At 40.6% G+C, this 14072-nt stretch overlaps 1 protein-coding gene across 1 annotated transcript in view; it reads right to left on the minus strand.

The window, feature by feature from the left end:
• itga9 (integrin, alpha 9) overlaps window positions 1-14072 on the minus strand; it is an 84313-nt gene that overhangs the window by 21857 nt on the left and 48384 nt on the right. The window contains exon 16 of the mRNA XM_036126496.1: window positions 802-954. Coding sequence (XP_035982389.1) covers window positions 802-954 — 153 coding nt within the window. The remainder of the gene's footprint in view (window positions 1-801; window positions 955-14072) is intronic.

Below are 14072 nucleotides of genomic sequence, written 5' to 3' on the forward strand. Positions count from 1 at the left end.
AATATCTTAGCTTCATCTGACCAAAGCATGCGGATCCAGCAGCATTTACCAAACTCCACATTGTAGGAAGGGAAAAAAATGTTCTGACATGCCTCCCGGACTGCTAGTTGGCAGATGGTTGTTTTGGAGAGCAGGTCACCCCAGGATGCCAGTCTTTTCTGAAGCTCTCCTAAATTAACCCTTTGATTTTATTAACCTCACGTATCCTCCACCTCTATCCAGCCAAAAAATGTAATTCTCACACTAAATGTGAAAAAGTTTAGGCCAGAAGCTGTTTTTATTTATCCTCTTCCTGAGTTTTAGAGATCAGAGGACATTGGACGTTCTTAAAAGGGATTTTTGTGCCATATTTCCTATTTTGAAAAAGGGCTCAGAAAACTAGTCCTCTGTGTCACCTCATATTCATACTTTAGGAAAATGAAAAGTTACAAATTAATAATTAAAAAGACATTTTGAAAGAAATTAAAATTGTTTAAAAAAAAAGGAATGACTGATTTTAGTGAAAAAAGAATTTCTTAACATGTGATTTTCATACATGTGGATAATGTAGGTAATAATATAATCTGAGAGTGTTTACACATTTTGACCATCTTAATGGGCATCTCTTACTGATAATACCACGGGTACACGAGCTGTATATCGATAATAATTTACTTTATTCATACTTTCTTTATGACCATGTATATTTTCAGAAGAAAACTTGCAGATCTTAAACCTTTGACAGCCTTATTTGAAATGATTCCATGTTTTAAACAGTAAAATAAATCCCTGTTTCTAATTAGATTGATTACAGTGTTGTACCTCATTCTTGACAGCTATCTTGTTTCCTTTCCTCCATCGCAGCACTGGAGTGAGCGCAGGCAGTTCTCGATCCGGTCGACCGCTCATCACATGCTTCCCCAGGCTGTAGGCCACCTCGAATGTGATGGCCGTGAACACATCCTTCACGTCTTTCTGCAGACACACAAACAACCAGAGGATTGCTAAGAATCTGTCCCACCGTGTGTAAAAAAAAAACACACGAATAAACTGTGCAGACCAAATGTAACCTCAGAGAAGTACCAGACATGGAAGCGATTATAGTAATTTAATGTCTTTTTCCATTTAACATTTGGTGCAAAAACTGAACCCGGCAGATTCTGAAAAGATCACATAGTGTGGATTTGATGTGATAATATCTCACGAGGCTTAATGCGAGATCATGTGAAACGGTTTAATTGGATGGGTGACACGTCTCTCTCATCAACAGCTCTCCTTTTTTATGTCTATTTTTTTTGCCTTTTACTCTTTGAAAGTGATAAAAGCAGAAGCGCTGCGACTTCCAAGCAGAGTTTATCTATTTTTTTTACTTTCTTTTTTTTTTAAACCTGCTGGCACTGCCTCTGGGAGATACCGCTTAGCTTTGGCTGCTTGATCTGAGACCCGAACAACGATTGTTTGATTTGGCGCTGAGTTTGGAAATAATGCAGACGGAATGAAAACAGAAGGCTTAATGTGATCAGATCTTTAATCGCCGATAGATGACAGCGCTGGAAGGCACACGTGGGAAAAGTTGATAGTGATGAGGGATTTTCATCTGCTGCACCAGCACTCTGCTCTTTGAAGGGAGTTGAATAGGCCTTATTTTGGGACTCTCTATCTAAAAGCTGCAGTGAAAACATTAACCGTGACCTGTGTCTCTGAGCCTTGCTGATGTCTACCAACACGGAGCCAAGCCCACAATGTCAACAGAAAGCCTTCCCTTTTGTCTTCCGGTGGCCATCAGAGTGGGTCGTTCTTCAGCACTTTCACTGTTGTTCTGCGCTTTATCACGCCGCATCAGACACTGACCACCCGCCCATCCTCTGTCCGCGTTTAGGTACAGGGTCAGGCTGCGCTTCTGAGCACACGAACAGATCACTGGTGTCAAACACACCCGAGCACATCGCCGCTGGGAGAGTCATGACAGGAAGGAGCCGACGTTTAGGCAGGACATGAACAGACAGAAATGAAATTATTCGAGGTACGTTCAGGAAACGTTGCCATCAGCAGATAAGGATCATAACATTAGCTATTAGCTGAGCTGCCCATGTGGTTTCTTTTTAATCATTAAATGGTTTGACTTTAATAATCCTTAACCTGTGTGCAAAAAGGGGTGGGGGGGGTATTCCTTTCCAAAACTTATAGTTAGAGTGGCTAAGGTTATGTTGCTATAGGCTTAGGCTGCTGGAAGACATTAAGGTCTGTTTTTCTCACTTTGCTGAGTTCTCCTACTGTTCTCCAATTTGCATTACTTCTTGTTTCATCTTTTAATTTTTTTCTTCTTCATAGTAGGTGCAGCTGGTCTGGCGTTCTGTTATCCAAGGAAGACAATTACCATGTAACGTAGCAAAGATTCCTGGATCAATGTGTGCCTCTGTGCTTTTTGTGTCTCTGCTCTGTCTTCTCTGACCCCCGAGGCAGATGACCGTTCACACTAAGCCTGGTTCTGCTGGAGGTCTTTCCTTCCTGTTAAATGGAAGTTTTCCTCCCCACTGTCGCTTCATGCTTGCTCAGTATGGGGGATTGCTGCAAAGCCATGGCCAATGCAAACGACTCTCCCTGTGGCACTACGCTCTGTCAGTAGGAGTTAATGCTGCTTGTCAAGACTTGATGTAATCTGCTGGGTTTCTTTAGATAAGAAAGTTTTGACAAATCTATATAATCTGATTGAATTTGGAAACTTTGGAAAGTGCCTTGAGAAGACATGTATCATGAACTGGTGCTATATAAATAACATTTAATTGAATTAAATTAAAGACCAACACGAGCAGGTATGGGTCAATAAAAAAAAGATTTACCATATAGTCCACAGAGGGGAAATTTTGTCTCTGCGTTTAACACTGAGTGGCACACGGGGAGCAATCTGGAGCTGAGGTTCTTGCTCAGGGACCCATAGGGGGAATCTTTGGGGATCGTACTTGTGACCTTCTCTGAGCGCAAGCGCACTGCTCTAACCACTAGGCCACCACTTTTTAACTTTAAAGAGTTAAAGTATAAACACCTACTGGTTAAAAAACTGCTAATATCTTCCACCATCCAATTCAAACAGTTTAAAATCCTTTTGACATTTCCTGAGAAAATTTGTAGTTAGCTCCATGCAGAGGGCGAACACATGGGATTGTAACATTACACAACAATAGTAACCTTACCTGCATAAACACACAAGAATCCATCTAGTACCACTCCACCCTCAACAGTTTGTGTCCGAGCTATAAACGGTTCAGGCCAATCACGTTGCAGTATTGTGGTTTAAGGCGGGACATACCAGCTGTGATGAAAGCAAGAGCTGCCGAGCTCAACATAAACATGGCAGCGCAGGAGGACGCACGCATAGCTGCTTCTTTCACATCCGTTTGTTTAGAATCAATGATTTCTTCTTTGAAAGAAGAACAGCGAGAAGTGCCTTGACTAGCTTACCTTCTTGTGGTTTCTCAGGACGCCTGCATCCTATGTTTTAATTTGATACTGTGATTGGCTAAACTAACCTTTGGGAAGCGGTGCTAGGTGTCGGTTCTTCCAATCAGCTTTTAGAGTTCTGCCGAATGTCCCTCCTTTGCCCAAACGGATTCGATGGGAGCAGACCCAGATGGATAATGTGCAGAACGGTGAGTGCTGCACATCGTCAATCTGGCTGGCCAGGTTGAGACAATTATCACATCATCAGTGCGATGACTATTGCAGCTAGATGTTGTGCAGCTCTAGTTAAAAACAAGTACCGTATTTTCCGGACTATAAGTCGCTCCGGAGTACAAGTCGCACAAGCCATAAAATGCATAATAAAGAAGGAAAAAACATATATAAGTCGCACTGGAGTATAAGTCACATTTTTGGGGGAAATTTATTTGATAATATACAACATCAAGAACAGACATGTCATCTTGAAAGGCAATTTTAAATAAAAATAGAACGGAGGCAACAACAGGCTGAATAATTGTACGGTTAGCTTAGGCTACATGACACAACCGAGAACGTGCCTGGTATGTTAACATAACATATTAAAAGCTATTCAGATAACTATAGCATAAATAACATGCGAAGAAGTTAACCAAAGCGCCCGTGTCACTCCAAATAACTAAAATCCAGTGAAATCTTCATCCTCAGTGAAACTTTCAAATAACTCCGTTCACTCCGGAGGTAGAAGATGCGGCACTTCCGCTTCTACGTCGCTTCTATGTCGCTTGATTCAACACAGGCCTAGAGCGCCCTCTTGTGGTTTGGTGTGAAAATAACAGGTGTAATGATATACCGGTAAAAATGTGTAATAATTTCACACATAAGTCGCTCCAGAGTATAAGTCGCACCCCGGCCAAACTATGAAAAAAACTGTGACTTATAGTCCGGAAAATACGGTAATTTAAAGGGGGTGTACTTTCTTTTTATAATGGGTCCAAGCTATTTACAGCAGATCATGAAAGTTTCAGGATCCTTTTGTGCAGGCATCCAACAGCAATAGTCACTTTGCAGAGCGGCATTATGAGCTTTGATCTAAAACACGCTAAACGTTCTAAGTGTATCAAGTAATCAGCCCCAGGCTGCCGCTGTTAGATACCATTACTGTATGCACAAAAATATACAAATTAAATAAAGTCTCATATTACTCCAGTGAGGGACCGACAAACCGTTCCAGCAGGTCTGACTGATTGAGACACGAGACATTCAGGGTCCATCTGTCACAACTTCACGCCTCATTTGAAAGTACAGAAGCGCTGTTGTTCCAGCCGTGTGTCGGCTCATTCTCCTGGTAACACGACACAGTTATTTAGTGGCGGCGCACTGTGTTAAACGCTGGCAACGCCTTCAGCCTCACTGGCAATTAAAACAGGATGCTTGAAATGGACCTTGTCCTTTGTCCTCCGACTGAACTGACCTCCTGGGAGACGACCGCTTCAGCCTCGATCTCCAAAGTCCTCTGCGCTTATCTCACATTTTTCACACGCCACAGGGGACAGAGTGGACAAAACCGCTAAGAATAGAATGGGCTGTTATTATACAATCTCATATTTTATTTATCACGCATGTAAACACGGCTGATCTAATTCCTGCGGCGGAGGGAGTTTCACCTGAATTTCCAAACAGGAAGTCTTACGGCGAAGCGAGGCACGTTTCAGCAGCAGGACAATTCAAAGTGCTTTACATGACGAAAACAGTACGTTGCAGCATCAGTTTGTAGTTTAAATGGAAAGGCAACTCTAAACAAACGGGCTTTTGAGCTTCAGCATTTTTACCGACTGTCATTTTAAACTTTAAGTATCGTTTTCCTGTTTAAAACAGAAAGAAGGAGCAAAAACGGATTTAAAAATAAGTAAAATGTGCTTAAAATTAGTGTTTTTGTCCTAGATATGAGCAGGTAAATAAGATTATTTGCCAATGTAATGAGTATTTTGACCCCTAAAATAAGATAATTAGATATACTGCACTTGAAATAAGATCATGGAGCTGAATTGTTCCTATTTTAAGAGCAAAAATCTTATTCTATTGGCAGATCATTGTATTTACCTGCTCAAATCAAGGAAAAATACACTAATTTTAAGAACATTTTACTTATTTTTAGTTCAGTTTTTGCAGTGAGCGAATTAACAGTGTGCACTACACTAGAAGCGCCGGGAGCTTTTCGCTCACTTCCTGCCTGAGCTTTTAATATCCCTTGATCGGTGTTGCCAATTACCCCACCCAAACTCACGCCCCTGATGGGGTCATTCCTCCCCTACACCCTACACCCCCCACCCTGATCCTGCATTTCTGGAACAGAGAAGTTCCTGAGCTGCAGCCGAGACGGAGACACTAGCCAGTGTTAACTGGCCGCTACGAATGGTTTTATGAAAGGAACCCCAACAACTGCTGTTAGTGAGGGCCAATATAAGAGCAGGGCTATTCTATAGTTAACAGCAGTTTACTTAGCTGAATGCTCCTGCAAACACATGCCCCGCTGGGTGTGTCCCCGTTTGTTCAGGGAGTCAAACATTCATTGTGCTCGTGATTAGTTGCCTTTTTATTTGGAAACTATTTACAGCTGAACTTTGTATCTGAACCCTAAAATAACCAAACTGTTATCTCAATGTGCTCATGATGAAATAACATTATGTGGTGCCTTGCTAAAACATTACAACGCCCTTTAAAGTTTTACGCATTTTATCAGGTTACGGCCACAAACTTCCAACGTATGTCACTGTGGTTCATTGCAGTAAACCTGCACAGAGTAGTGCATAAGTGTTAATTGGAAGGAAAAGGATACAGAGTTTCCCTCTCTACAATTAAAACATTCAAATTCAGCCACGCTGAGTCCAAACTTTATAGGGCCACCGTTTTATTGAAGTCAAAGCTGCAAGTCCTTTGGGATATCTCTGTACCAGATTTGCACATCCAGTTACTCCGTTTTTGGAACATTCCTCTTTTGAAAAGGACTCAAGCACAGTCAGATTGGATAGAGAGAGCATCTATGAATATTGACTTTCAAATTCTGCCTCAGTTTCACAATTAAGTTAAGGTCTGCACTTCACCTGGGCTTTTCTGACCCTTAGATTTAAATTATTAAATTGTAGCTCTGGCTGTACGTTTAGGGTCACTGAGGGGGGAACCTCCGCTCCAGTCTCAAGTCTTTTGCAGTCTCTCTTCTTCCTTCTCGTCCTCTATTTCACTACCACCATCTTCCCATTACTGCCAACCAGATTCTCTGATTAATACATTCTGATTCTGAAAGTATTAATTCATGGTGATGTGCAATGTTGCAAGCAGATTCTTACACCTGAGCTGTACATCTTTGTAGCTCATCCAATGTTAACATGAGCCTTTTGGCTGGCTGCTGCTTAGAATAATATTCTTATTACCTGGCCTGTCAGCTTAGGTGGAGCCATCATTTGGTAGATTTGCAGTCATGCCACACTATTGCCACTTTTGTATAATGGATTGAACTGTGCTCTGTGAGGTGTTCAAACATTGCAATCATAGCTTTCAACCTATCCCTGCCTTAGACTTTGCCACAACTTGACCCGTCTGCTTTGTACAAAGATCTCTATGAAGATGGTTATTAACTAATGTTTTCCAACAAACCTTCACAGAGCAGCTGGATTTATTCTGAGATTAAATTACACACAGGTGGACCCTGACCAATAAGGTTAAGGTAAGATTAAAAGTGGTATGCAAAAAAATCCAATAACACATGATCATTGTTTGAGGTTATATTCTGACAAAATGTGAAAAAAAATCTAAGCGGCATTAATAGTTTTCCAAAGCCCTGTGGAAAAAGCAATGAAATGCTGAAATCCCTTGACTGATATGGCCGCTGTTATAGTCATTAGTTGTGTGAACAACATGACTGTCTTCAAGAGGGGGGACGGTAAACTAACATTTTGAAATCCTACACATTTAAATACGGCTTCCATCCTTATTTAAGAGGAAAGATGCTAATAAAAGTTTGCACGGTTCACCAAAAATGTTCCTGACACCTTTCAGCCTTTCGCGGGCAAAGCCGTTTGTTAAGGTTTCCGTTCTGTAGTGCCGAGCTGCCAGAAAAAATCCAGTGTGAAACAGCAGCTTTCCATTTTAGTCGTAAATTTTTCTGCTACGGAGTAAAGAAAATCTGCACGCTCCAGCAGTTTCGTTCTTTTACGACACACTTGACACAACTTGAGTGAAAATAGTAAATGCTCTTCATTCGCTGGATGAACTTCAGCGTGCATTTCTATATGTTGTAAATGAAAACAACGTTAAGCATCCCACACTCCCTCCCAGCCCGAAAAACATTTCTGCCCTGCGTGACTCTTTCCCACACATCAATAAAGTTGGCGTTTACATCTGCTGAAATCTAATACAGCCCCCCGTAGAGAAAGGATTTGATTTACTTGAACCAAATTAGAAATTTTGCACCAAGTTTAAAGAGGGATAACGTGACAATGGACACAGGTGCCAGTCTAAACTGACAGGCTGGGCAGGATCGCGTTAATCAGAGAAGCGACCAAGAAGCAACCATATTTATATGCAGATTTCCACTGTTCAGTGAGGAGACTCCAACACTTCACACATCTGACTTTTATTCTAAGAATGACTATTAGGAAGGGACATGGGAAACAAAAATCATACATTACTAAACACACTATCCCCAAGGTGACACCTGGAAGTAGCAGCATCATGCTGGGGGGGGGGTCTATTTTTTAGCAGGAACAGGAATATAGCAGCATCAGGGTTGGGAACCTTTACTTCAGGGCTTCCCAACCCTGGTCCTCTAGAGTCCCTGTCCTGCTTTAGACGTGCGTGTCTCCGTTCCAGCTCACCAGATTCAAATGATTGCATCACTTCCTCATCAGCCATCAAGTGCTGCAGAAGCCCCGTAATCATCCATTCATTTACCGTATTTTTCGGACCATTAGCCGAACCACATTATAAGGCGCATCAAATAATTTTCTCAAGTGTGTAATATCACTCCAGCCCTACCCTGTACACAGCCCGGGAGAGCTGTGTCTTTGCTACTGTGTTTGGCGGACAGAGTAGGTGGACTGCACAGCCCTGTTTCTAATATAAGGACAAAATAAACATAACTTTTATATTGAATTAACTTACTTGGGTTATTGTTGCTTGCACTTACTCTGGGCAAGGGCTGCCTTACATGAATGCATTTTTAGTTTGGACATTACAGTCAGGCAGTCTTGTAGACAGCTCAGGGGTCCAGTCACGGGTCCCAAACAGGTACACAGTGACACAGTGTACCGTAATAATCTGAATATCAATTGAGTGGAGCGGCTTTGTTGCTTACCAAAGTCGTAATTAAACATTTTGACAACTTTTTGAGCACATTGTACCACATATAATCAGCCAGTAAGCACAACTTTAATCATATAAAACGTGGACCGGATTGTAAAGCACACTATACATTTTTGAGAAAATTTAAGGATTTTAGGCGCGTCTTATAGTCCGAAGAAATATGGTACGTCAGGTGAGAGGCAGCAAGGAGACACCTAAAACATGCAGGACAGGGGTACTTAAGAACTATGGTTGGGAGCCTCTGCTCTACCTGATCAGACTCGATAGAGGGATGGATGGAGCTAAATACTGGAAGATAAACAGTTACACTGGGCTCACACTGAATATGGTGCAGATACGGTTGTGCAAGGATCACAAATAATTAAAAATGAATGTGCGTACACTCAAATCAGCCACGTGCGGTTGCTGGTCTGGTTACCGAGGACTTGTGGCGCTCCAAAAACATTCCGGAAAAAGTAAGTTTGAGCTCCCGAATTTTACGAGCCAAACAGGAAACGATGGATAAACGTCCACTGAATTTCAAAATAAAATCACCCCGCCCACCAACTTCCACCAACTTGACAAGTGAAAACAAAATGGCAACACAGAAATACGAGGCAACAGAGAGGCTTTTGGAGGATGTAAAAGGATATTTATGCCCACAGATAATGAGTTTGTCCCAAAAAAATGAAAACCATGACTGTTTTTTAATCATTTATAAAGGACTACAACAAAAAGGACCATCTGTTCCTACAAACACCCTTCAGTCAAGGTCCAGACCTACACTACTGGTCAAAAGTTTGGAAACACCTTTTCACTCAATGGTTCGTCTTTATTTCTAGGAATTTCTTCAAGGCTATTGGAAAAACCATTTCATGTGATTAACCTCATGAACCTCATTAAGGGAATATCAAGAATGTGCAACGCTAATCAAAACAAAGAGGGGCTACTTTGAAGAATCTAAAATATAAAAGATGTTTCAAGTTATTTCACACGTTTGCTACATAATTCTCTACACTTTCGCTTCATAGTATCAAGGTCTTCACAATGTATCTGCAATGTAGAGTTTAATAAAGATAAGTACTTTTGACTAGTAGTATGAAGCCATTAAAGAATCCGCAGTGAGACTTAAAAACTCGATCAAACTTGATCACATCAACATCTTGGCAACAACCCAAATAATCCAAAGATACAAGAAAATCTAAAGAAGTTAGTTCACAAATGAAGCTGTTTGTCATTATTTGTAGTTAATTGGAATGTCACAAGGACTGAGTATCAAACAGACAATGACAAGGATACGCAAAATAGCATTAAAAGCAAAGAAACCAGCTGAAAATATTTAGATGGGAGTCTTGTTGCTTTGTGCAAATCAATATCAGCTGGTTTAATGTTAACTGATAGCCTATAAAAATGTTTATTGTTACCAAAGTATCTCTGAACTTCTGAATGTGCCAGTGGGCGCCGTTGGAGCCATAATGCGGGAGTGAAAATCACTTCACCATAAATACAATCTTTCAAGAGCCAAGGACACTCGTCGTGCAACACTTTGCTGCTGAAGAAAATAGATTCAGAGTCTTTTACAGCCTGTTTAAAGTTTGCTGCAAAAGATTTGGACCAGCCAGAGAAGTGCTGGGAGAACATAATTCTGGTCAGATGAAGCCAAAGCTTAAAGCGTTGGATGAAAGTCCACACATCATGCCATGTATGGAAGAAAAAATGGCTCTGCACATCTCCAAAAACACAATGCGATTAAGGAGGATTTTCAAGAAGGACAATAGTACCAAACACACAGCCAAGGAAACTTTTAATTGGATCCAGAGAAAGAAATTAAAACTGCTATAACAACCCACTCAGTGACAAACCTGTAAGCAGCTGCTAAAATCTACTGAAAGAACTGAATATACGACTGCATAGAAAGGACCACTAGAGCCTTCTAGATTTGTGAAGAATGCGACTAGTTTATCCATACAGGAGTCATTTTTAAGTTGTCTTTGCTAAAAACTACTTTTTTTATTAAGTATTTCAGATATTTCAGAAAGCGTGTTCAAAACTTTGTCACTCTCAATCCCATTTTTTTACCCATATATTCATTTATGGATTAATTTGCTTGGATTTCTTTGCTCGTGTGAATGCATAAATTGATGTTAACACCAAATTCATACCAGATGTCAACGGCATCATTCAAGATATTTAAACTGAAAAATGTTGATGTTTTTAATAGCTAATTTTATCTGCTCTATATTACAAAAGAATTGCCAAAGCTTTGTGTTTTAGATTTGCAAAGCTGGCAGAAACATAATAACTGAAAGGTTTGCAGCCGTCCTTTCATCGAAAAGTTCTTCAAAGTACAGACTAGAAATATACAGTAGCACAGTTTTGTCTTAAACATGGAATCCCGACAATATACGCTCAAGTTTATGATTTTAAGACGACAAAATACAGAAGAGTTCAAAGGACATAAATACTTTTCCAAGCCACTATAGAAGATGTTATCTCTGGTACTAATATATTAATGGGATCAACCCAATGGCACCTCTCCAAACTGCTCGCTTCCTGCACACAGAGCATGTATGCCACGGTGGGTGTGTGTGTGTGGTGGGGGGGGGGGGGGATGACGTCAGGCTCCAAAATGCTCTGATGCTCCGTTTAAACGCCACATGCTTGGCTGGAACACACAAGAGCTTTTCTCTCAGCCAAACCACTCCCTCAAAAGGGTCCTGCTTCAGCCTCGTCTTTCCTCAAAGAACTCCTTGTAAGGACAAAGGATGTTTAGATGACTTACAGGTTGAAGACATTTTATTTAAGAGCTAAGTGCCGGAGGGTTTTTTTGTCTAAATGGAGAAAAAAAAAAAAAAAAAGCGTTTTTGGTAAAGTGATGAAAGGATCGAGCTCGTCAACGAGAGGGGCGATGAGCGTACAGTGAGCCACAATGACACAATTTGAAATTTAAAGCATTTAGAGCAACGGGTGCAGCATATGTTAGTCAAGTAGATAACAAGCTTATCTTATGTGGGGCTTAATGTGTATAATTTGGAGAATTAAACTGTTAGTGACAGCAAATCATCAGAGAATGTTAAGAGGTTTGGGATGACAGAGTGGAGGCACAGGGATGAGAGTTATCCCACTGTTTCTAGCTGAAAACTACAGACGGGATTTGATACGAGGCCGACGTCGGACTTTCAATCTGACTTTCAGCCAGATTCAATTCAATTCAATTCAATTAAATTTTATTTATATAGCGCCAATTCATGAAACATGTCATCTCAAGGCACTTTACAAAGTTAAGTTCATCTCAATCTCAGTCTGAGGACACACATTCAGACTCATTGACTCCTGTGTTGCTGGAGGTCATGTTTTACTGATTATTTCTATGCTTCCCAAGCTGACACTTAGATAATACAGTCATAGCATTCTGATAAATTGTGCCGCATATATTCGCATATATATATATTGGGATATATATATATATATATATATATATATATATATATATACAAACAAATCTGACATATATATATATATACATATATATATATTTATATATATATATGTATGTATGTCAGATTTGCCAGTCTATTCAAAGGTTAACATACAGATCCAGCTTGTCACACAGATGTCCGCTGCCACTGGACAGTGTCTGCCTGCAGGGTGGAGATTCTGCTGCACGGTGCAACCTTCTCTAAGCATAATGTATTGTTTAGAAGGAGAAAACACAACTAAGGTATGTGTTGTGTTTTGTTTACAGCTCAGGAAGGTGTGTCAGACAGTCACAATAATAACTAGAAACATTTGAAGTTGTGCAGAGGAGTGAAAAGAAGCTTTAATAGCAACAGGAAAGCAAGGTGGATAACTAAAAAGTTGCTTAAGGTCATTATTATGTTGGGTTTTCAACAGGTATCTGCCAAGTAGACATTTTTGCCAGATTTCAACAAAAAAGAAAAATATGAGCGTTCTAGAAAATAAAGTAGTTACCTTTATTAATGCTAGTAATCACATAATAATAATAATCACATAGTAACAGAAAATACTCAAAAACAGTGATAATGTTACCAACACGTGTTTTCAGCTTGGCATCACTAAAACAGGAAACTCCTGTTTTATTGATTTGTTTCGTGACTCTTCTTTCATTTTGTCATGTGTTTACAAGGTTTATGCTTGACGCATGTGCAGATGTGTGACAATGAGACGTGCGAACACAGTTTCTGCAGCATTTATCCGAAGTAGCACTATTCTCCTAGACTCTAGAGGGCAGTGCTCCTACGATAAGCGTACTAGACCCCACTACACATAGAAGTAGAAAACACAGCTTTATCCAAAATCTTAAAGCCTCTTCCTTTTTCCAATAGTGACAGTGATTTCTGCCCAGCAGTTGTTAACAATTTGTTGATTCATGGTGATTTTTATGGGAATTATAAAGATTTCTATATTCATGAAGCTCCACGAGAAGTAGCGCTTACTTGGCTGCCATGTTTTTCTGCATGGGACTGTCTGCGTAGTTAGGAATTTTTCGAGGTGCGCGGAGTGGAAACATTTGGCCGCATGGAAGGGCGTGGTAGCAAAAATGACGTAATATGGCCGCGCGGACCTCATGCATGCATCAAGCATAAACCAGCCCTAATTGACTAATAACTTTTAATGATAGAAAGGCTAAGTAAGGGGAGTGGCAGTGGTGCAAGGGTTAGAACACACAACCCATATTGGGAGGCCTCAGTCCTCAACTTTGGCCCGTGGACCTTTGCCGCGTGTTTTCAACTCTCTCTCTACCCCATTTCCCTTCGACTTACTGTCAAACAAAGGCCACTGGTTAAAGGAGTGGGGAAATCACTGTATAAACTATTTTATGCAGTTGATGTTGCAGCATATTTAAATTCTCCAAAGAATTTCATAAAAAAAGAATATGTCACCTTTTTTAGGGGATATTTTTGGCAGGCCAGATTTCCCTCCTCAGTATAAATGATTGGGTATGGTAATATATGGCTTTACCTAGTTGACTTCACTCTGATTGGCTACAAGTTACCATAGTTGGGAAACTGGTCAAACACACCTCACCCCCTCCATCCACATCTCTCTTCTCTGCACAAACACAAATCCACTATTATGGTATTATGGCTGGTGGAGTTTTTAGAAGTCGAACAAGCGGGGCTAAGCTGACCTAAGGCTTTAACCTGGTGATCTACACTGTGGGACCGAAGTCCACGGCAGACAACAGAGCATTTAGAAATTAAATAAACTGGTAAAATTGTGTGGCGCTGCCCCATAAATTAACTTCAGCCACTCTTCTGATTCTTTCTTCCTTCGGGAGTTAAGACTTTCATCCG

Source organism: Fundulus heteroclitus, chromosome 22 (genome assembly GCF_011125445.2).
Source record: "Fundulus heteroclitus isolate FHET01 chromosome 22, MU-UCD_Fhet_4.1, whole genome shotgun sequence".
Taxonomy (NCBI): Eukaryota; Metazoa; Chordata; class Actinopteri; order Cyprinodontiformes; family Fundulidae; genus Fundulus; species Fundulus heteroclitus.